This window comes from Symphalangus syndactylus, chromosome 14 (assembly GCF_028878055.3).
Source record: "Symphalangus syndactylus isolate Jambi chromosome 14, NHGRI_mSymSyn1-v2.1_pri, whole genome shotgun sequence".
Taxonomy (NCBI): domain Eukaryota; kingdom Metazoa; phylum Chordata; class Mammalia; order Primates; family Hylobatidae; genus Symphalangus; species Symphalangus syndactylus.
This window is the reverse complement of record NC_072436.2, coordinates 109,963,346-109,983,979: the sequence shown is the minus strand read 5'-3', so window position 1 is coordinate 109,983,979 and position 20,634 is coordinate 109,963,346. Positions and strand designations below refer to the sequence as shown.

The 20,634-nt window shown below is 49.8% G+C and overlaps 1 protein-coding gene across 1 annotated transcript in view; it reads right to left on the bottom strand.

Annotated features, from left to right (window-relative positions):
• Positions 1–19,907, bottom strand: part of USP7 (ubiquitin specific peptidase 7) — a 75,159-nt gene extending 55,252 nt beyond the window's left edge. The window contains exon 1 of the mRNA XM_055240743.1: positions 19,201–19,907. Within this exon, the coding sequence (XP_055096718.1) occupies positions 19,201–19,282 (82 nt within the window). The 5' untranslated portion in view covers positions 19,283–19,907. The remainder of the gene's footprint in view (positions 1–19,200) is intronic.
• Positions 19,908–20,634: the final 727 nt, after the last annotated feature.

The following is a 20,634-nucleotide window of genomic DNA, read 5'->3' as shown; positions in this document are numbered from 1 at the left end:
GTGGAATAAGGTCAGAAGTTCAAGATCAGCCTGGCCAATATGGCAAAACCTTGCCTCTACTAAAAATACAAAAATCAGCCGGGTGGGCAGGACGCAGTGGCTCACGCCGGTAATCCCAGCACTTTGGGAGGCCAAGGCAGGTAGATGACCTGAGGTCAGGAGTTCAAGACCAGCCTGACCAAGATGATGAAACCCCATCTCTACTAAAAATACAGAAATTAGCTGGGCGTGGTGGCGGGCGCCTGTAATCTCAGCTACTCGGGAGGCGGAGGTTGCAGTGAGCCGAGATCCTGCCATTGCACACCAGCCTGGGCAACAAGAGCAAAATTCCATCCTCAAAAAAAAAAAAAAAAAAAAAAATAGCCAGGTGTGGTGGTGCACACCTGTAATCCCAGCTACTCGGGAGGCTGAGGCACAAGAATCGTTTGTACCTGGGAGGTGGACGTTGCAGTAAGCCAAGACCATGCCACTGTACTCCAGCTTGGGCAACACAGCAAGTTGCTGTCTCAAACAAACAAACAAACAAACAAACAAACAAACAAATAAAAAGTTCCTGGGATGACTAGTTGTCCAGAGAGTAGCAAAGGAAATCTTGTTTTATTTGTTCATGGGGTAGTGGGAGCTTGGGGAACAGTTCAACCTATAAACCAACAGACACCTTGAACATTTCTGTGCACTAGTGATGTACTGTGAATGCTAGCCATTCGTAAGAGGTAAAATCACTGAGACTGGGGACACACCGTGCCCATGGAGTGGGAGACAGCACAGTAAAGATAGTCTCCCCAAATTAATCCATACATTTAAACACAGTCCAATTAAAAAGCAGGATTTTTAATAGCTATGGACAAGCTGATTCTAATATTTATATGGAACAATAAAAGACTGAGTAGGTAAAACAATTTTGAATAACACAGATCCACCGGGTGTGGTGGCTCATACCCTATAATGCCAGCACTTTGGGAAGCCAAGGCAAGAAGACTGCTTGAGGCCAGGAGTCAGAAACCAGCCTGGGCAACACAGCGAGACCCCATTGCCAAAAAAAAAAAAGTAAAAATTAAAAAACAACAGCACAGATTGAGAAATCACATTACCCGATTGTGAAGCTTCCATAATCAAGGCAGCACTGCTGGCAAAGGAACGGACAGGGGAGAATGGAAGAGTCCAGAAACAGATACCATTTGATTTTTGACAAAGGTACAAAAGCAATTCAATGGACAAAGACAGTCTCTAACAAAAGTCATGGAACCATGGAACAACTGGACTCTATAGCCCCTCCCCCACAAGACTCTCAACCTAAACCTCACACCTTATACAAAACGTAGCTCACAATGAAATGTAAAACCGTAAGACTGTAAGAAAACACAGGAAAACATCTGTCATGATGGGTGGGGCAAATATTTGGACATAATACCAAAAGCAAGATTCAAAAAAACAAAAAAACAAAAAAAAAACGGCAGGCGGCAGTGGCTCACGCCGGTAATCCCAGCACTTTGAGAGGCTGAGGCAGGAGGATTACTTGCGGCCAGGAGTTGAAGACCAGCCTGGTCAACATGGTGAAACCGCAACTCTAAAAAGAAAAAAACTAGGCCGGGCCCAGTGGCTTACACTTGTAATCCCAGCACTTTGGGAAGCCGAGGCGGGCGGATCACGAGGTCAGAAGATCGAGACTACGGTGAAACCCCGTCTCTACTAAAAATACAAAAAATTAGCCAGGCGTGGTGGTGGGCGCCTGTAGTCCCAGCTACTCGGAGAGGCTGAGGCAGGAGAATGGCGTGACCCCGGGAGGCGGAGCTTGCAGTGAGCCGACATCGCACCACTGCACTCTAGCCTGGGTGCCTGAGCGAGACTCCGTCTCAAAAAAAAAAAAAAAAAAACTGTTGATCAACTGCACTCCAGAAAGACTTCTGCTCCAGAAAGAAGCTGTTAAGAGAATACACACAAGCTACGGACCAGGAGAAAATATCTGCAAATCGCATATCTTACAAAGACTCAAATCTCAAATATATGAACAGTTCACAAAACTCAACAGCTGGACACAACCCAACTAAAAAGTCAGAACACCTGAACTGGCATTCTGAAGAGCACACAGGCATGGCAAATGCACACCTCCGATAGTCTGGTCACTGGCCTGTACCCCAGCGCCACACGCCGGCAGATGCAAAGGCAGCCTCCACACAGCCACTCACGCTCCACCACTCAACCAACGGCCAGCACACAAAAGGCTCCACCTACAGAGCAAACAGCAGCAGGGTTTCCAACAATGCCGATGTCTGGGCATATAAACTCAACTTTTTAACATAACTGTATAATAAAATGTATCAACATTTAGCAGACCTCTACAACTTGATGAATCCGTATTTTCCAAATGGCCAATTAATGCAACTGGAAAAAATCCACTGAAAGTGCATGACGAACTTAAGGTAACGGGGAGGGGGGGAGTTAACCTCCATTAAGTCAGCACTTGTTTTGCTTTGCTGTAGTATCTGAGAATAGTCAGTCATCCTTGGCCGGGCGCGGTGGCTCACGCTTGTAATCCCAGCACTTTGGGAGGCCGAGGCGGGCGGATCACGAGGTCAGGAGATCGAGACCACGGTGAAACCCCATCTCTACTAAAAAATACAAAAAATTAGCCGGGCGCGGTGGCGGGCGCCTGTAGTCCCAGCTACTCGGAGGCTGAGGCAGGAGAATGGCGTGAACCCGGGAGGCGGAGCTTGCAGTGAGCCGAGATTGCGCCACTGCACTCCAGCCCCGGCGACAGAGCGAGACTCTGTCTCAAAAAAAAAAAAAAAAAAATAGTCATCCAAAAAGGCTACTAAAGCATTCCTCCTGTTTTTTTCGGTATATGTCTGTAAGATTGGGTTTTTTTCATATTTTAATTAAAATTACACTGCAGCTGACTGAACGCACAGGCAGGTAAGAAGTCTTCTATTGCGACAGACAATAAAGAAATTCACAAAAATGTAAAGCAATGCCATTCCTCTCAATACACTTTTGGAAAATAATTATCTTTTATACAACATTACCATGTGCTGGTTTATTGTTGTTCCACAGCGCCCCCCCGCCCCCCAACACACACACACAGGGTCTCACTCTATCACCCAGGCTGAAGTACAGTGGTGCCATCTCGGCTTACTGCAACCTCCACCTCCCAGGTTCAAGCGACTGTTCCACATCAGCCTCCTGATTAGCTGGACTACAGGCATGCACCACCACACCCAGCTAATTTTTGTATTGTTAGAAGAGACTGGGTTTCACCATGTTACCCAGGCTGGTCTCGAACTTTCAGCCTCAAGTGATCCACCCACCTCGGCCTCCCAAAATGCTGGGATTACCGGTGTTCGCTTATTGTTTTTCAATCAATAAATATTTAAGGTTGCCCTTAATTTCTATATGGTAAATAACAGTAGGACAGGATCCTGCCATCAAATGCTTAGCTATTCCAGATGTGGGACTGCGTGATGGGTTTGTGCCACGCTGCCTCAGCTAGGTGGGCATGCCATGCCCCTCCCTGCATAGCTCCCACTTTTGAAACCCTCAGTGTGCAATTTGGAACATGAGAGTAAAGCAGCTGCCACATGCCCTTATGCCTGGGGGTTTCTCTGCCTCCAGGGTCTTTAGGCTCCATTACTGCCCTGGAGGCTTGGACATGGTGACAGGCACTTTGGAGTACAGCACTGCCTGGCTCCCCTCTACCACCTACCACCTCTCGAAGACTGCATGCCCTGCAGACGTCAGTCAGCTCTAGCACCAGACCCAGATGCACCCACCACTGTGTCCGGTAAAATCCCAGTAATAAATCCCCGTATCCCTTTCCCACAGTTCTGCTCCCCTGATGGAACCCTCAACTGACCTTGGTTCCTCCCTCCCACCAGCCCAAGCTGGAATATGAGTGGCACCATCTCAACTCACTGCAGCCTCAACTTCCTGGGCTCAAGCAATCCTCCCACCACAGCCTCTGGAGTAGCTGGAACTACAAGCACACGCCATCATGGCTGACTAATTTTTGGCATTTTTTGTAGAGACGAGCTTTCACCGTGTTGCCCAGGCTGGTCTCAAACCCCTGGGCTCAAGCTATCCACTCAGCCTCAGCCTCCCAAAGTGCTGGGATTACAGGTATAAACTGCCACACCTGGCCCCCAGTTAACTCAACTTAGTAAGTGAAGCATATTCCTAACTACAAAAAAAGTTCAAATCCCTTTAAAAATACTGACTAAAGCCTATTACAGATGACACAATCCTAAGAACCTGCATATCTCTTTGCTAAATCATGGTGAAGTTCCACACGATGGAATATTATTCTGCAAGAAAAGGGAACGACTACTGGCCACGATATGGATGAACCTTAAGGATATTAAGCTAAGTAAGAGCAGCCAAAAATAAGCATGGACAACATGGCGAGACCCCGTCTCTAGAAAAAAATACAAAAATTAGCCGGGCGTGGTGGCGTGTGCCTGTAGTTCTGGCCACTCGGGAGGCTGATGGGAGAGGATGGCTTTGGCCCAGGAGCTTAAGGCTGCAGTGAGCTATGATCAAACCACGGCACTCCAGCCTGGGTGGCAAGATCTTGTCTCCCAAGGGGGAAGAAAAAGCTTACAGTCTATGAAATGTCTAGAATAGGCCGGGCGCGGTGGCTCACGCTTGTAATCCCAGCACTTTGGGAGGCCGAGGCGGGCGGATCACAAGGTCAGGAGATCGAGACCACGGTGAAACCCTGTCTCTACTAAAAATACAAAAAAAAAAAAAAAAAAAAATTAGCCGGGCATGGTGGTGGGCACCTGTAGTCCCAGCTACTCGGAGAGGCTGAGGCAGGAGAATGGCGCACACTCGGGAGGCGGAGCTTGCAGTGAGCTGCGATTGCGCCACTGCACTCCAGCCTGGGCGACAGAGCGAGACTCTGTCTCAAAAAAAAAAGAAAAAAAAAAAAAAAAAGAAATGTCTAGAATAAGCAAATCCATAGATTAGTGGTGACTGCTAATGGGTACAGGATTTCCTTTTGTGGTGATGAAAATGTGCTCAAATTGAATGCTGATAGTCACACAATTGTGAATACTAAAAACCACTGAACCCACTTTAAATGAGTGAATTGCGGTATGTGAACTATCTCTCAAAGAAGTTATTTTAAAAATCATGATTGTTAGCGAACTTTATCAAAAAGCACAGATGCAAATCTAATCCTTTACAACTGTTACCAAACCAGGTAAAATTAAGGTTAACTGGCATTTAACATCATGGCACATTCCACTCGGATTGAAACTAAGACATAAAAATGCAATGCAAATGATTATTGGGTACTATGGAGGGAGAAACTACTGTTCGAGGCATTGAAAATGCCCAGGGAACAGTCCCTGAACTTTACAACCTCAAAGTCTAGTGGAGAAGAAAAGCAAAGTAACACAACACAACGTGGCAATTCCAATACAATGGACATGCCCAGGACAGCCGGTGCTTCTATTTTCATCCACCCAGAAACCTTGCTGCTGCCATCCTTACCTCCAATTCCCCAAGCTCAAGTCCTAACCCTACTTTAAGGCCCACCACAACACCACCTCTTCACCATGCCTCCTGCTCTCAGAGTGCAATCCTACTCTTCAATTTCCAGGCCCCTATCTGCTCACCTCTGGGCATTCATCACCTTCTGCCCTCATTATTTGCTCATATGACCTATCTGAACCATGCTGGCTTTCCTTAGGCAGAGACACCTTATCACTTCATCTTTGCTTCCCCTCCAAGCCCCCAGGGCCTGAAGCAGTGATTACCAGCAAGTATGCCCTAAGCTGAGCTTCAGGAAGCTCCTTCTAAGAAGTTATTACATGAAAATGCCTGGCTTTCCATATTCTAAACCATCCTGGTCAAGGAGGTCTAACGGTTGCTATTCCCTAGAATAGCAAATGAAAACCCCCATTCACAGGCTCTGTTTAAACAGCAGCGCTGTCCCATCAACCACAGAAGCCAGGAGCTACATGTGGCAACTGAGCACTTGAAACATGGCTGTTGTGACAGAGGAATTGGTATTATTAATCCTATTCAATTTAATTTTATTTAAATAGCCACATGTGCTTACTGAGCACATGAAATATGGCCATGGAGACCAAAAAATCAAATATTTATGTATTTAATTTAATCAACCAACATGTGGCTAGTGGCTGCCACAGTGGACAGCGAAGGTCTAGAAATAATTTTATCACTCAGAGCCTTGGTTTCTAGGCTTGTAGAGTAGAGGACACAACAGACATTTTCTGCTCTAAAAAAAGATGGGACCCAGTGCTCTCTGATAAACACTCAAGATTAAAACAGTATTTTAAGAAAAATAAAAGCCCTTTAATGTCACCAAAAAAGAATTCGATTTTAAGTAACAGCTTCTGATTTCCAAAGGAAATACTGATCATTAAGAGTAAAGTGTGATCATTAAGAATAAGTGTGGTGCAAGTTCTTCCTCTCCAGACCCCTTACCCCAAGGCAATTAACCCCAACTTGAGAACACTGAAGACTTTGATCACTTGGGCTGGGACAAAGCTTTCAGCAGCACATTTCCCAGAGGACTGGGCGCTGACAGAGACAACAGTCTCAGTTACCACCCCAGCCCTGTCTGCCACGAACATGGCACTGCTAATTGTCCAACATTCAGAAGCTATGTGCCTGGCTGCCCTGCATCCTGAAGCTCAACCAGTCACCTGGAGGGCCACATCCTACTGGCGAGGGACCCAAGGGTGACCTGGCTTACATGCATGTCTTCCCCAGGCACTGACGAGCGCACGACAGTGATCTGAGCGGGCACTATGTGTCATTTGTTTCTGCGCACACAGTCACTCCTGACCAAGTTCATTGGAGCCAGAACTTGGGTCTCCTGTCCTATTTTTCCCAAGAGAACCTCATGTACAATTGGTGACCAGTAAGTAACCATTCAAGCTACTATCTGGGCACGGACTGAAAAAACTGATCTGATGCAGCGTCCCAAGAATTCACAGCTCTTGTGCATTGTGTAAGCAGCAGCGACATGCAGAAAACTAAGATTAAAAAGCCACGTTTATTTCTGCTTTCTTCAGTGACTCAACAGGCAAGACATAAAGTCAAACCAAGTAAGGACTTCTGTATTTAAAATTGTAGTCTTGCCACTGTTTGACTGCTACAGTCACTTTACAAACTAAATATTGTTCCCAAAGTTGCCTATGAAGATGTACATCATATATATATATTTAATCTTTAAAATCTACTGTCAGGGAATGAGGCCCACATGGAAAATATTCAAAATATGCCACAAAAACAATAAATACCACACAGCTAGCTACAAGTTAATGAAGCAAGGAGACTGGCCTCTTAAGTCACCTAATTTCCTTCAACCTCTGCTCAGTTAAGGAATCCTGAGCCTCTGGTAGCCCTGACCCAGTTTTCCTTCCACCTTGGGAAAGCTGCCATCTTAAAGAAACCAGGTGATTTAGGCAACAGGAAGGACACCACCCCAACTGGCCAAGGCTCCACAGAGAACACGGCCCGGGGAGCAGGGGGCTTACCCACCTGGCCCGGAGCCAGCCGGATTCATGTGATGAGCTCTGCTGGCTTGGAGAGAGCGCCTGGATATCCTATTTGCTCATCTGTAAATGCAGAGGGCTTGTGGGCATGAGGATGACTGAGGTGTGGGCATGAGGATGACTGAGGACCTGAGCGCATGAGGCTATACTTAGGTGTAAAATGCTGTAATATCTAACTGTACATCTAGAGACCTGGGTATGCTGAGACGCTGTGCACCTGCACCCTAAGCCCTGGCAGACAAGACTCAGGCCTTTTCACATTTAAATCTCTCCATACACTCAGACACATACAGCCCAGGATGGTTTGCTTTAGGAACGATTCATTCAGCTCAGGATCTCATTAAAACTTGTTACTGAACACCTGATTCACGAAGGAAGAAATCTACCAACATGCGTTATTTTGCTTCATCTCTTTTTATGCCACCAAATGCCACCTGCAGCGTATCAGTGGCCCTGGCCTACTTCAGGCAGTGGGCTACATTCTATATTCAAAGCATGTGGGGAACCACACCACAACCTTCAGACTGGGAAGCCCAACTGCAGTTCATGACTTTTGGGTGGTGAGGTACGAAAATGGATGAAAGCAGGAGGGTGTTTAAATCAAAAAGTAGACCCCCAGCTATACAAAAAAGAAAAAACAACTGGCTGGGGGTGGTATGCCTGTAGTCCCAGTCACTAGAGAGGCTGAGGTGGGAGGACTCCTGAGCTCCAGAAGTTTGAGGCTATAGTTAACGGTGATTGCACCACTGCATTCCAGCCTCGGCAAGAGGGAGACCCTGACTCCAAAAAAAAAATAATTAAAATTTAATTATTAATTAATTAAAAATCAGTAACCACTACTTTATGACCAATAGCACGTACTGGCTATGGTGAAGCCAGACCACATGGGTTCCAATCCCAGCTCTGCCACTTGCTCTGGGTGACCCAGGTAAGTTGACACACCTTGTTCTTTCACAGCTCTGAAGGTCAGAAGTCTGAAATGGGTCTCACTGGGCTAAAACCAAGGTGCCAACAGGGCCGCATTCCTTCTGGAGGCTCTAGGGGGAAAAGTTTCCCTGCCGCTTCCGGGTCCTAGAGCCACCCCATTCCTGGGCTCCCCCTTGCACCTGTCTTCTCAGGTCCCCTCACTCTGGCACTGATGACGGTGAGTACACTGGGCCCACCTGGGGCATGCAAGCCCACCTCCTCACTAGGGATCCTGAATTCAATCAGGTCTGCAAAATCCCTTTGCCACATAACGTAACATTTGCAGGTTTCAGCGATTAGGACATGGACACTTTTCGGGGACAGGAGCATCATTCTGCCAACCACAGACCCTAAACCTCTAGTCACAGAGTGTGGCAGTTCCCAAACTCATCCTGCTATTCCACCCCTCCCGCCTGTGACCACATTCGTTTTTTTTTTTAAGATGGAGTCTCATTCTTGTCGCCCAGGCTGGAGTGCAGTGGCTCAATCTCGGCTCACTGCAACCTCTGCTTCCTGGGTTCAAGCGATTCTCCCGCCTCAGCCTCCCAAGTAGCTGGGGTTACAGTCGCGTGCCACCATGCCAGGCTATTTTTTTGTATTTTTAGTAGAGATGGGGTTTCACCATGTTGGTCAGGCTGGTCTTGAACCCCTGACCTCGTAATCTGTCGCCCTGGCCTCCCAAAATGCTGGGATTACAGGCGTGAGCCACTATGCCTGGCCTCACCTCCTCTTTTCACAATCAGCTGTGTCGCCTTCTCTGTGAGGCCTCACCTGAGGCTCCCCCTCCCCGTGGTAAGCCAGTCTTGTCTCTCCTATGCCACAGCTGCTTTGCTGAAGCCCTCCCCTGCACACGTGTTCAGGGCTCCTTCACTTTCTGAGGCAGTCCCATCGGGGGCAGCGCTGGGACCATAACCCAGCAGCCAGACCCGTTCCTGCCAGTCAGGAGATGTTTGATGAATGAAAGCCTACACCAGCCTCTATGGACACTACAGGACACCAAGGACACCCCTGCTGCCACTAAGTCAAGTCTGAGCTACGATCCAAGGGGAAACCAAGACAGTAAGAAACGGGGGTTGGGGAGAAGACACATGCCCCATGCAGTGCCACTGGAAGCAGAGACTTCGAACAGGTGCCCCTGGGAAACTAAAGGAAATGGAGATTGAGCCTTAGATACCTTTTTAAGAAATCTGACTCTGCTGCAACATCCAAACATGTTCAGTGGGCTTGCTCATCTCTCTAAACAGAGCATGAGGTAGCTAGGGTGTTCTCAAACTCATCACATCAGGCGTGACTGCATTCAGGTCACGTGCAATGGGACCACATTACAGCTTGTGAGATTTTAGGATTGCCCTGTTAACCACAATTCAAAAAGTCAAATCCAGAATCTATTTTTTGCAAAGGAAGACAATTTAGCTATAAGTTTATAGGATGTATTCTCGGGCCGGGCGCGGTGGCTCACGCTTGTAATCCCAGCACTTTGGGAGGCCGAGGCGGGCCGATCACGAGGTCAGGAGATCGAGACCACGGTGAAACCCCGTCTCTACTAAAAAATACAAAAAATTAGCCGGGCGTGGTGGCAGGCGCCTGTAGTCCCAGTTACTCGGAGAGGCTGAGGCAGGAGAATGGCGTGAACCCGGGAGGCGGAGCTTGCAGTGAGCCGAGATCGCGCCACTGCACTCCAGCCTGGGCGACAGAGCGAGACTCCGTCTCAAAAAAAAAAATAAATAAACAAAATATAGGATGTATTCTGGAAGCTTTCTACGGAGATGAAGACTTGCCAAAAACTTTACTAACTAAATATGAAGGTATGTATTCATTTGAGGTTTTCGTAGTTTAATAACAGCAATTGCGGGCCTGGCACGGTGGCTCACGCCTGTAATCCCAGCACTTTGGGGGGCTGAGGCGGGTGGATCACGAGGTCAGGAGATCGAGACCATCCACGGTGAAACCCCGCCTCTACTAAAGATACAAAAAAATTAGCCAGGGCAGTGACAGGCGCCTGTAGTCCCAGCTACTCAGGAGGCTGAGGCAGGAGAATGGCGTGAACCTGGGAGGCAGAGGTTGCAGTGAGCCAAGATCGTGCCACTGCACTCCAGCCTGACAACAGAGCGAGACTCCATCTCAAAAAATAAAAATAAAATAAAAAAACAGTAACAGCAATTGCTGTTTCACACAACATTCTGCTCAGCTACCACAGGATGAATGACAGTGATGTGTGGACGAGTCACTCAATTAACCACCTATACCCACTTTCTATGAATCTGCAGTTTCTGCAATTCTTTTATTTCTTCCCACGTATGCTTGTTCTAAGAATAACTGCTGAAATGTAATTTTACATTTGTTGTATTTAATAAACTGGGGTTTCTCTTTCTGTATGGCTGGTTTTTTTTACTTCTTATTAATCTGTTTGCATTTCATTTCCATATGATGGACAGTATTGGGGCCAGTGTCTCACCCCAGGCTAGAGTGCAGTGATGCAATCTTGGCTCACTGTGGCCTCGACCTCCAAGGCTCAAGTGATCCTCCCCACCTTGGCCTCCCAAAGTGCTGGGATTACAGGCATAAGCCACCATGCCCAGGCTCACAAGCTTATTTTAAAATAGCAATTGCATGGCCAGGTGCAGTGGCTCACACCTGTAATCCCAGCACTTTGGGAGGCTGAGGTGGGCAGATCATGAGGTCAGGCCTGGCCAACATGGGGAAACCCTGTCTCTACTAAAATACAAAAAATTAGCTGGGTGTGGCGGCACGCACCTGTAGTCCCAGCTACTTGGGAGGCTGAGGCAGGGGACTCGCTTGAACCTGGGAGGAGGAGGTTGCAGTGAGCAGAGATCACGCCACTGCACTCCAGCCTGGCAACAGAGCGAGATTCCATCTCAAAAAAAAAAAAAAAAAAAGACATTGCACGGGGTCAATTAAGAGTCATGAAATATAATTTATTCCCCAAAGTCTTATTGATGAAATGTGCTTGCAACTTGAGATCAATGGCTTACAGCTTTTTTAAGGGGCTGTGGAGTAGAAAGGTTTGCTCAGCCTACACATTCAGAGCAATGCCGCATGGTGTCCCCTGGAAACACTCCTCTCAACTTTTTCTGAAGTACTGTGAATGGGGTGGCAAGAGAGACAGCCAGAAGTTAGATTACCACCCAGACACCTGCAGCCCCACCCTGGGATGGGACCACGTTCCGCAATACAAGTCACCCTACCAAACGCACACAGCACACTTTCCAAACCAGATGCCAGTTTAACAACTTATTGCGAGAGCTGGAGGTTAGTACATAACACAGGACGCTGCCCTCCCAGTATTGGGATGTCAGGAAACCTTAGTTACTGACATGTAATCAAAACAGAGGGGCCTGGATTTTTTAATCTTCTATGGCAGGCAGGAAAATCACATGACCTGTCCTGGTTTCACAAGGGAGCCTCCTTCCTTCTACGTAGCTTTTAGATTCTCAATGACCCAAAGAGAATGATCACCACCTTGAGAATGGGCCACAATGCTCGCTCTCAGGTTTCAAACATTCATGAAGTTAAAGCTCCTGGCAGATAACATGGGCTCTTTACAACGACACATGGGCATCTCTGCAACTATGAACAGCTGTGACCTCACAACAGTGTCTCCACCCCTCAAGGGGCATGCTAAGAACTGAATTCGGGCCAGGTGCGGTGGCCCATGCCTGTAATCCCAACACTTTGGGAGGCCGAGGCAGGCAGATTGCCTGAGCTCAGGAGGTCAAGACTATCCTGGGCAACATGGTGAAAGCCCATCTCTACTAAAATACAAAAATTAGCCGGGCGTGGTAAGCGTGTGCCTATAGTCCAGCTACTGAGAAGGCTGAGGCAGGAGAACGGCTTAAACCCAGGGGTCAGAGGTTGCAGTGAGCTGAGATCGTCCCACTGCACTCCAGCCTGGGCAACAAATTAAGACTTCGTATTAAAAAAAAAAAAAAAAAAAAAAAACAACTGAATTTGCTTTACACAGCCACAGGCACAGGATAGTGAGAGCCCAGCTCCCCTGCAGGCAGTGCCCCATTATCCACCAGGACTCCCAGCGCAGCCTCAGCCATGCCCAGCCCTTCTGGGCAGCACAACACAGACAAGTCGACACTATCTCTCAGGGTGCCTTCTCCCAGACGCCCCTCTGCCCATCCCATGCTGGGTTCTTGCCAGCTTCTCTCAGGAGTGTCATCACTGAATTCTGGAAGCATCCCTGCTCTGGCTCAGGTTGGTGTATTTCCCCATACAAGAAACGTACTAATTATTGTTTCCAGCTTCCAAATAAAAAGTTAAAATTACCAACCCTCAGAAGTAGACCTGCTTCTCTTCAAAAATTTCAACACATCTGACTTCTCATTAGCTGAGGCATGTGTTAACTTACTAGAAAAATGGCATAACTGACTTTCTTGCCTACGCATGACACTTAAAACCCTGCTTCCTCCAACTTTCTTAAGTCCAAATTAGTTTAGAACAAGTAATTTCTAAAGTAGGTGACATTTAACATCTAACTCTGTCATGGTACATGGCAAGAAATATGTTGTTACAACTCTTGTTCTCCAGGATAAAATTTCTCTGCCTTGGAAATCAAGCAGGGTATCCACGCTATTTGTTACTCATGCAAAAAACCATAAACAGGCTGGGTGAGGTGGCTCACACCTATAATCCCAGTGCTTTGAGAGGTTCAGGCAGGATTGCTTGAGGCCAGGAATTCCAGACCAGCCTGAACATAACAAGGCCCCATCTCTACAAAACTTAAAATTCAAAAAAAAAAAAAATTAGCCAAATGTGGTCACCCCGACCCTGTGGTCCTAGCTACTTGGAAGGCTGAGGTGGGAGGATCACCTGAGCCCGGAAGTTTAAGGCTGCAGTGAGCTATGATCACCCACTGCACTACAGCCAGAGCAACAGAGCAAGACCCTGTCTCTTAAATTAAAAAAAAAAAAAAATTTTAAAAACACAAAAATGATAACAAAAATAGACTTTACAAAATACCCAAAAGAAATTTTCAGTTATTTATGAAAGTCTATCAATGTCTTTGTCTGGAAAACGGGCTTCTGCTTTCAAAAGGATCAAAAAAACACCATTACATTAACGTTAAAAGCAATAAAACTGAATGAGCGTCTATCAAAGCAATACCGTTTTATGGCTTCAGTGTCTCTTTCTGAGAACCACTTGCCAGCCAGCCATCTCCTGCATTACCGTTTATTCTCAGAGTACACTGAAAAAAGTGTTTCCTGAATGAGCATCTCCCGCAAATAAATTTAACAAAAAAGGAAACTAAGACGGTCACCTTCAGAGCAAACAAGCTAACGGTGTAGAAGAGGCACCCGAACGCCCATCCCACCAGCACAGTAGCAAGTGGGGAAAACGTGCATGGGTCTTATGCAAGCCAACGGGGAGAGGCGACCAGAAAGGCTTAGGGGAAAGGTGGCCCCTGAGTGAGATTCTGAACCACTTTCCTGGGGTATCTGTCCTGTCTGTGCCCACACAAGTGCATGTGTGCTGGGAACCAGTAGCACCAAGGAGGCTGGGGCCATCCTGAGACTCTGGCTGTGCGACTTCCTGTAGAGAAGGCAGGACTCCTGTAGAAAAGGAGTCCTTTTCAGCAAGGCAGTGACGACAGAAGTCCTGTGGGCAGCAGCTTTCATAATGTGTGGAGTCGGGTAGGCTGGAAGCAGGACCAAGAGGGAGGCTACCACCACAGTTCCAGCATGAGGCAGCAAGGGCCTGCTTTCAGGGGATGTCTGAGAAAGCCAAACGGGCCTGGCAACAGGATGTGGGATAGAGATGGCAGAGTTCAAGGCCGACTCCCAACGTCTGCACACTCAGGGACCTGGTTTCCTGCCACTAACTAGTGCTCCACTTCCCCACACTCATCGCAGGGAGCTCTAGCACTCATGCAAGAATCATCAGAAGGCCACCAGGCTGACTAGAGTTAAGCATCAGTGGCACATGGCACCAAATCCCCTTGACTTTTATCATACAGTGAATCATTCTCACAATATTACACATTTAATATTAAAATCCCTATTCAGGCACATCAAGCCCAAGATTTCACGAATAGCATTGCTTAGGCAGAGGCCGGATGGCTTCTTCCTAATCCACATCGAATATGGTTACTGTGGGCCCTTTCGGCATAGCACCCATTTCGATGGCCCCACCTGTGGTGTGTGCCCCACTTTAGTTCTAACATAAGTGTCACGTTTTCTTGGCTGCAAAAGCCCTACTACCAAGGCAACACTACACGCTGAACACCTCCTATGCTCCAAATTCCATGCCAGGCACTTTATATGTGCCTGGCGATTCCAGTCTCACAACAACCTTGACAGGCATGAATGACCTCCTTTAAGGGATGGAGAAACTGAGGAACCAAAAGCTTAAGCAATGTGCATTAGGTCCCACAGCAATTAAATGGCAAAACCCAGATTCAAACCCAGGCATGGCTCTAAATCTAGACTGCCTTAGCCACCACAGTCTGTTCTATCATGAATTTTAACTTAATGACCTCTTTCTCCTTTTCCAAAACACCAATTCAAAAAAAAAAAGGATACTTTCTTCCTATATTTGCTAATATCGACCATTTCATTATAGAGAAAAAATTAATAATGAGGATATCAGCAGCCTGAAAGAATCAGGAGAGCTGGAGCCTGGGGAATCGCTTTGAATCATTAAAACCTGACATGCTCACATCAGAGTGAGATGCTAGGTTTGGCCTAATTTCTTCTCTACTGGGTTGTCTGAGCTGATGTTCATCTTGTAACTTTGCAAAGAATTATCTTAGCAACATAAGCCAATGTAAGGAAAATCAACACCCTCGAATTATTTGACTTTTGTCTTGTTACAGTGCTATTTGAAAGAATCCTTTTTTTTGTTTGTTTTTTGAGACGGAGTCTTGCTCTGTTGCCCAGGATGGAGTGCTGTGGCACGATCTCCACCTCCAGAGTTCACGCCATTCTCCTGCCTCAGCCTCCCGAGTAGCTGGGACTACAGGCGCCCGCCACCACGCCCAGCTAATTTTTTTTGTATTTTTAGTAGAAACGGGGTTTCACCGTGTTAGCCAGGATGGTCTGGATCTCCTGACCTCGTGATCCGCCCGCCTCGGCCTCCCAAAGTGCTGGGATTACAGGCGTGAGCCACCGCGCTCGGCCCGAAAGAATCTTCTATTGGTTATAATTACAACAGCACAAGTTTATCTGGCTGGGTGTATTCAAGAGAACTCACTTTCTACTCCCAAACGTGCTTCAGCAGAAAAGTGACTGCACAAGTTTGGAAGAAACCCACCACCACCCCCGTAACAAAAACACAGAAGCCTAGATCAGAAGCTGCGGCTGACCCATTAATTTGCTCCTAATAGCAGCAGTCTAAGTGTCATACAAAAGTCTAACATCTATCCCATTCATCTCAGAGCTGACACTGAAACAGAGACTGCTCACTCGGGCAGAAGAACCACACCAGGGAAAAAACAGTTTGTATGCAGAAGCAAGGCCTCCGGATAACTTCCTGTTGATTCAATAGCGTCTACACGGACCATCTGAGTATTCAGTGGGCAGAGACCCATGCAAGTCACTCCCTTCAGCCCGTAGACCTCCATGGCCACCAAAGTTAGCGAATAAATAATACACTGCCAAGCAACCTTATTCCCAGCCAGACCTAATCATGCCACCACCTCCACAGCTCTATCTGCCCTCCAACTAGAAACGTGCAACTGGCTGCTTCAGGCCTTACAGGGAGTGTGTGGTTGCAACCCCAGCAAACTGCATCAGGCCCCTCACCTCTTCCCTCTCCGCACTTCACCATTCATCACTTTCCTAACTGCTCAGGGCATTTCAAAAACAACTATTCCAGAGCACCGCTGTTTTCCAGTGAATATGCAAGGGCTGTGCAGAGTTCACTCAAAAGCAAATGCAACCCCAAGAATGTGAGGCCGGAGAACAAACTCACACTGACCTACTGATAGAGAAAAAACCACCAACCGAACCAGTCTCCCAGGCTCCTTCGAAACCACTCTGCCCAGGAGGTGCAGGCAGGATGCTCCAGGTTTATTACAAAGCCTTCCCTTCCTCAAGCTGTTCAGACCCTGACAGTTTCCAGCTGCTAGTTCGTTAGGAACCGAGGCAGACACTAAACAGGTGCCAAGTCTCCAGCTCTGACCCGGACCCCACTCACAGCCTGGTCCATGAAGCCAACCAGAGTCCACTAAATTCCACCCTTCTGGCTTTTTAACAGAAGTGTTCTGTCACTCTTTCGGGTCCTAAGTCACATTCTAATCGTAAGGCTAGCACCACATTTCAGGATTGGGAAGGCTGAAATAGATGGCCTAAGACACAAGTAGATTTTTAAACCACACACCAGTGGGTACTCACAGGGCACTATTATTTGTCCACAGCCTCATGTGCTCACTACAAGACAAGGGAAGTTCTGGGTAATGAAATTTAAACAGAGGCCCAGTCAGAAGAAATGAGTTTCTTAAGTTTAAGGAATCAGCATTAGTAACTAAAACCTCTGCCATCCAATTTGACATTCTGGTAAATTTACAGATTAACTGTCCTAGGGGTTACCTTTCCAATACAAACTGTAATATGAAAATAAAGCTTCATTTTATGAGAAAAGAAAGTAGCCCTGAAAATGTGCATGGAGACTGCTGAATTTCTAAAAATTCAACACCCTCTAGTCTTTTAAAAGCAAACATCAGCCAGGCGCGGTGGCTCACACCTGTCATCTCAGCAGTTTGGGAGATCGAGACGGGCACATCGGCAGTTTGGGAGGACGGGGCGGGCAGAGGACCTGAGGTCGGGAGTTCGAGACCAGCCTGACCAACAAGGAGAAACCCAGTCTCTACCAAAAATACAAAAGTAGCCAGGCGTGGTAGCACATGCCTGTAATCCCAGATACTTGGGAGGCTGAGGCAGGAAAATCGCTTGAACCCGGGAGACAGAGGTTGTAGTGACCCGAGATCGCGCCACTGAACTCCAGCCGGGGTAACAAGAGCAAAACTCCGTCTCAAAAAAAAAAGGGGGGGCGGGGGGGGGGCAAAAACCTTGAAATTTGTGGACCTGTTCATTTTCCCAAAGATACAGGTCTGTAACACACATGCTCTGCAGTAACGTCTGTTTATTCTCACTAGTGTACAAACACCTGGAAAGCGGTAGGACAATGTCATGGGAAATCCATATGCTTGTGTTACTGGATTTTTGTCTTGACCGGGTACGATTTGAAAAGGAAACCGAAAAGCAATCTTTTTTTATGTTTTAGATGGGCTGCAAAATACAGCACAAAAGGAATACACAAAATTCCCTCAGTAAAGTACTTCTTTTGAGCAATTTGGTTTAATCACATATACCAGGCGCTCTGCTTAGTTGCTGCTTTGCTGGGGCCAAGTGAAACAGATAACCCAGTCCTTGGCGTGGACTCCGCTCTTCTGTCCCCCATTACTGCCATTGATAAATACCACTGGGGAGTGCCTACTGCAGAATCCCAGCCACTTTGCCATTTGCAACCTGGCCAGCCATTTTTTCAGTGACTATCCAATCGCTGGAAGTAAGTTATTCAGAGGTGAACACCAGTCACGCTTAAGTGTTCCCACCAACCGGTGTGCAGCGCCCCACACTTGGAGCCACCGCACAGGACAAATACTGCTTTTCCTGAGCTCCCCTGGAGCTTCATTCATTGAGGCAACCCAAGATCCCTTGCTAAAAGCAAAACTAAAGCATTCCACGCCCTTTTTATTCAGGTGGCCTTCATTTGACTCCCGACAGCCTGAACTCGTCACGTAGGTAAGAAAACTTTTTAAAGACCATTTGGACTTTGCTTTGTTTCAGTGGAATGGGTCGTGAGAAAAAGTGCCTTCCAATGACCAACTCCGTAAATCCAACACCCTTCTCTTTACAGTGTCTTTACATCCAACCTTTATAACCAAGACTCTATACCTCAAACTACAGTGCCTTGGAAAATTACTGCCACATCGGCAGAAAACCGAGTTACCTTTCGAGTCAGGTTTGATTCTGATGCAGTCAGCCATGTGCGGCGAGGCTTTCGCACGGTTGCAAGCGCACACCTGGCCGGATGCTGGCTGCACCACACACTGCCAGGTACAAACTCCCCGAAAAACAGGTGCATTCGGAAACCAACAGCGCCCGGGTCAGAACTCTGGGCCAGTCCAAAGCCTGACAACATCTGCGATCCTTGCAGGTGTTTTCGAACCTAGCACGACGCTAGGTAGTGCTGTTAGAAAGTGATTTGGAAGAGCGCTTCCGAGCCACGGCGCGCCCTCCGGGGGAGCGCACCGGAGCAGGTGCGTGCGAGCCCCGCGCCCGGGGAGGTCAGGAGTTCCCCAGCCACACCAGATCCAACCGGACGCCCCAGAACGGGGACGGTTCCCGGAGTCCGCCTCCCAACCTGGGTGACAAAACACCTCCGTCCCTCCGCTACCACAGCGCTCGAATTTACAACTCCGGGCGCTTTGTGCCGGGGAGGCCCGGCGGAAGCGGGGTCGGGACAATGCACGGGGCCGGGGTCCCGGCGGCCGCCCCTCGCCCGCGGACCCGGCATGACTTTGCAGCCTCGCCGGGCCGGGGCCGGGAGGCCAGGCCGAGGCCCGGCGGCCGCCCGGGGCCTGGTTAAAGATGGCGAGCCCCTCGCGTGGCTCCCGCGGCTCCCCCGGCCACAATGAAAGGCGCCCCCGGCCCCGCCGTGGCTAGCCCGCGGGCCTCACCTTCCATCTCCATGTCCTCGGGCTCGCTCAACTGCTGCTCGCCCGCTTTCTGCTGCTGCTGCTGCTGCTGCTGGTGGTTCATGTCGGCCGCGGCCTGGGCCTCGCCTGCGGCCGGGGGCCGGGGCTGCGAGCCCGGCGAGCGGGCGGCGGCGAGCCGGGGCGGCGGCGGCGGCGGCGGCGGCGGGGCGGCCTCCTCCTCCTCCTCCCGCGCGTCGTCGGCGACGGCGGCCCCGGGGCGGCCCGCGGCGGGCGGCGGCGGCGGCAGGGAGACGCGCACGTACTTGCTCGCGATTCGCCCAATCTCGGCGCCGAGGCGGGCGGGCGGCCGGCGGGCCGGGCCGGGGGGCCTCGTCGCTCGCTGCGGCCGCCGCCGCCGCCGCCGCCGCGGGGCCCGCCTCCCGCCGCCGGGGCCGGGGCCGGGGCTGCGGGGCCGCGGGCCGGCCGGGGGCGGAGGGCGGCCGGGCGGGGGCCGCGGAGTCAGCCCCGCCTCGGGCCGGGCGCGGCGGACGGGAGGCCTGGCCGGCCGCGGCGGGCCTGCGGGCCCTGGGGCCGGCGGGAGCGGCGGCGCGGGCGGGCGACGGGCCGGCCGCGTTCCGAGAGCCGCGGCCTCCGCCTCCTCGGCGTCGTCGTCGGGGCTCCGGCAGCGGACGCGGCGCCCGGCAGCTCGGCTCGGCTCGCTCTCAAAATGGCGGCGGCGTGAAATGTCACATCCGCATGGGGGGCCGCGGAGCGAGCGAGCGAGCGAGGAGAGCAAGCGGGCGGGCGCCGAGCAGGAGGGCGGAGCGGGAGCGCAGGGCGGAGCACGGGAGGCGGAGCAGGGAGCGACCCGCCTGCCGCCGCCGCCAAGGCCCGCCTGTCCCGCAGCGCCGCGCCCCGGCGCCGCCTGCCCCGCAGCCCAGCGGCGGACCCTCGGCGCTCGCTGCCCCCGGGCCCTGGGGTCCCTGGCGGGCCGCCCGCTGACTTAGCTCTGCGGGGGTGATCCGGAATCCTCCCCATCCTGGGGAGCCGAACACCCCCAAAGACCCAGGAGCGGCAATGAGGAGGGGCCCAGAAGCCACCCGGCAGCCGGGGTTCAGGTCGTAGCCTAGCGTGCCGTGGCGAGCGGCGGAGGTTGCCCGGGGACTGCTCGGGACAGGGCCCGGAAGGGAGCTTGGGGTCAGCGCCTAGAAGTTCCTGTTATTGTCGTTATTTACCCACGCCCGCTGACCTGCACTTTTTCACCCAATATCTACCGTGGAAGAATTTATTTTCTCACTGTCAGCCTAATCTGGCAAAGTTTGGCTCCTCAAGAGCAACCAAGCGGGGCGCACCTGCTCACACCTGTGATCCCAGCACTTTGGGAGGCCGAGGCGGGAGAATCACTTGAGGCCAGGAGTAAGAGACCACCACCCTCTCTACAAAGTTTTTGGTTTTTGTTTTTATATTTTTGAAATG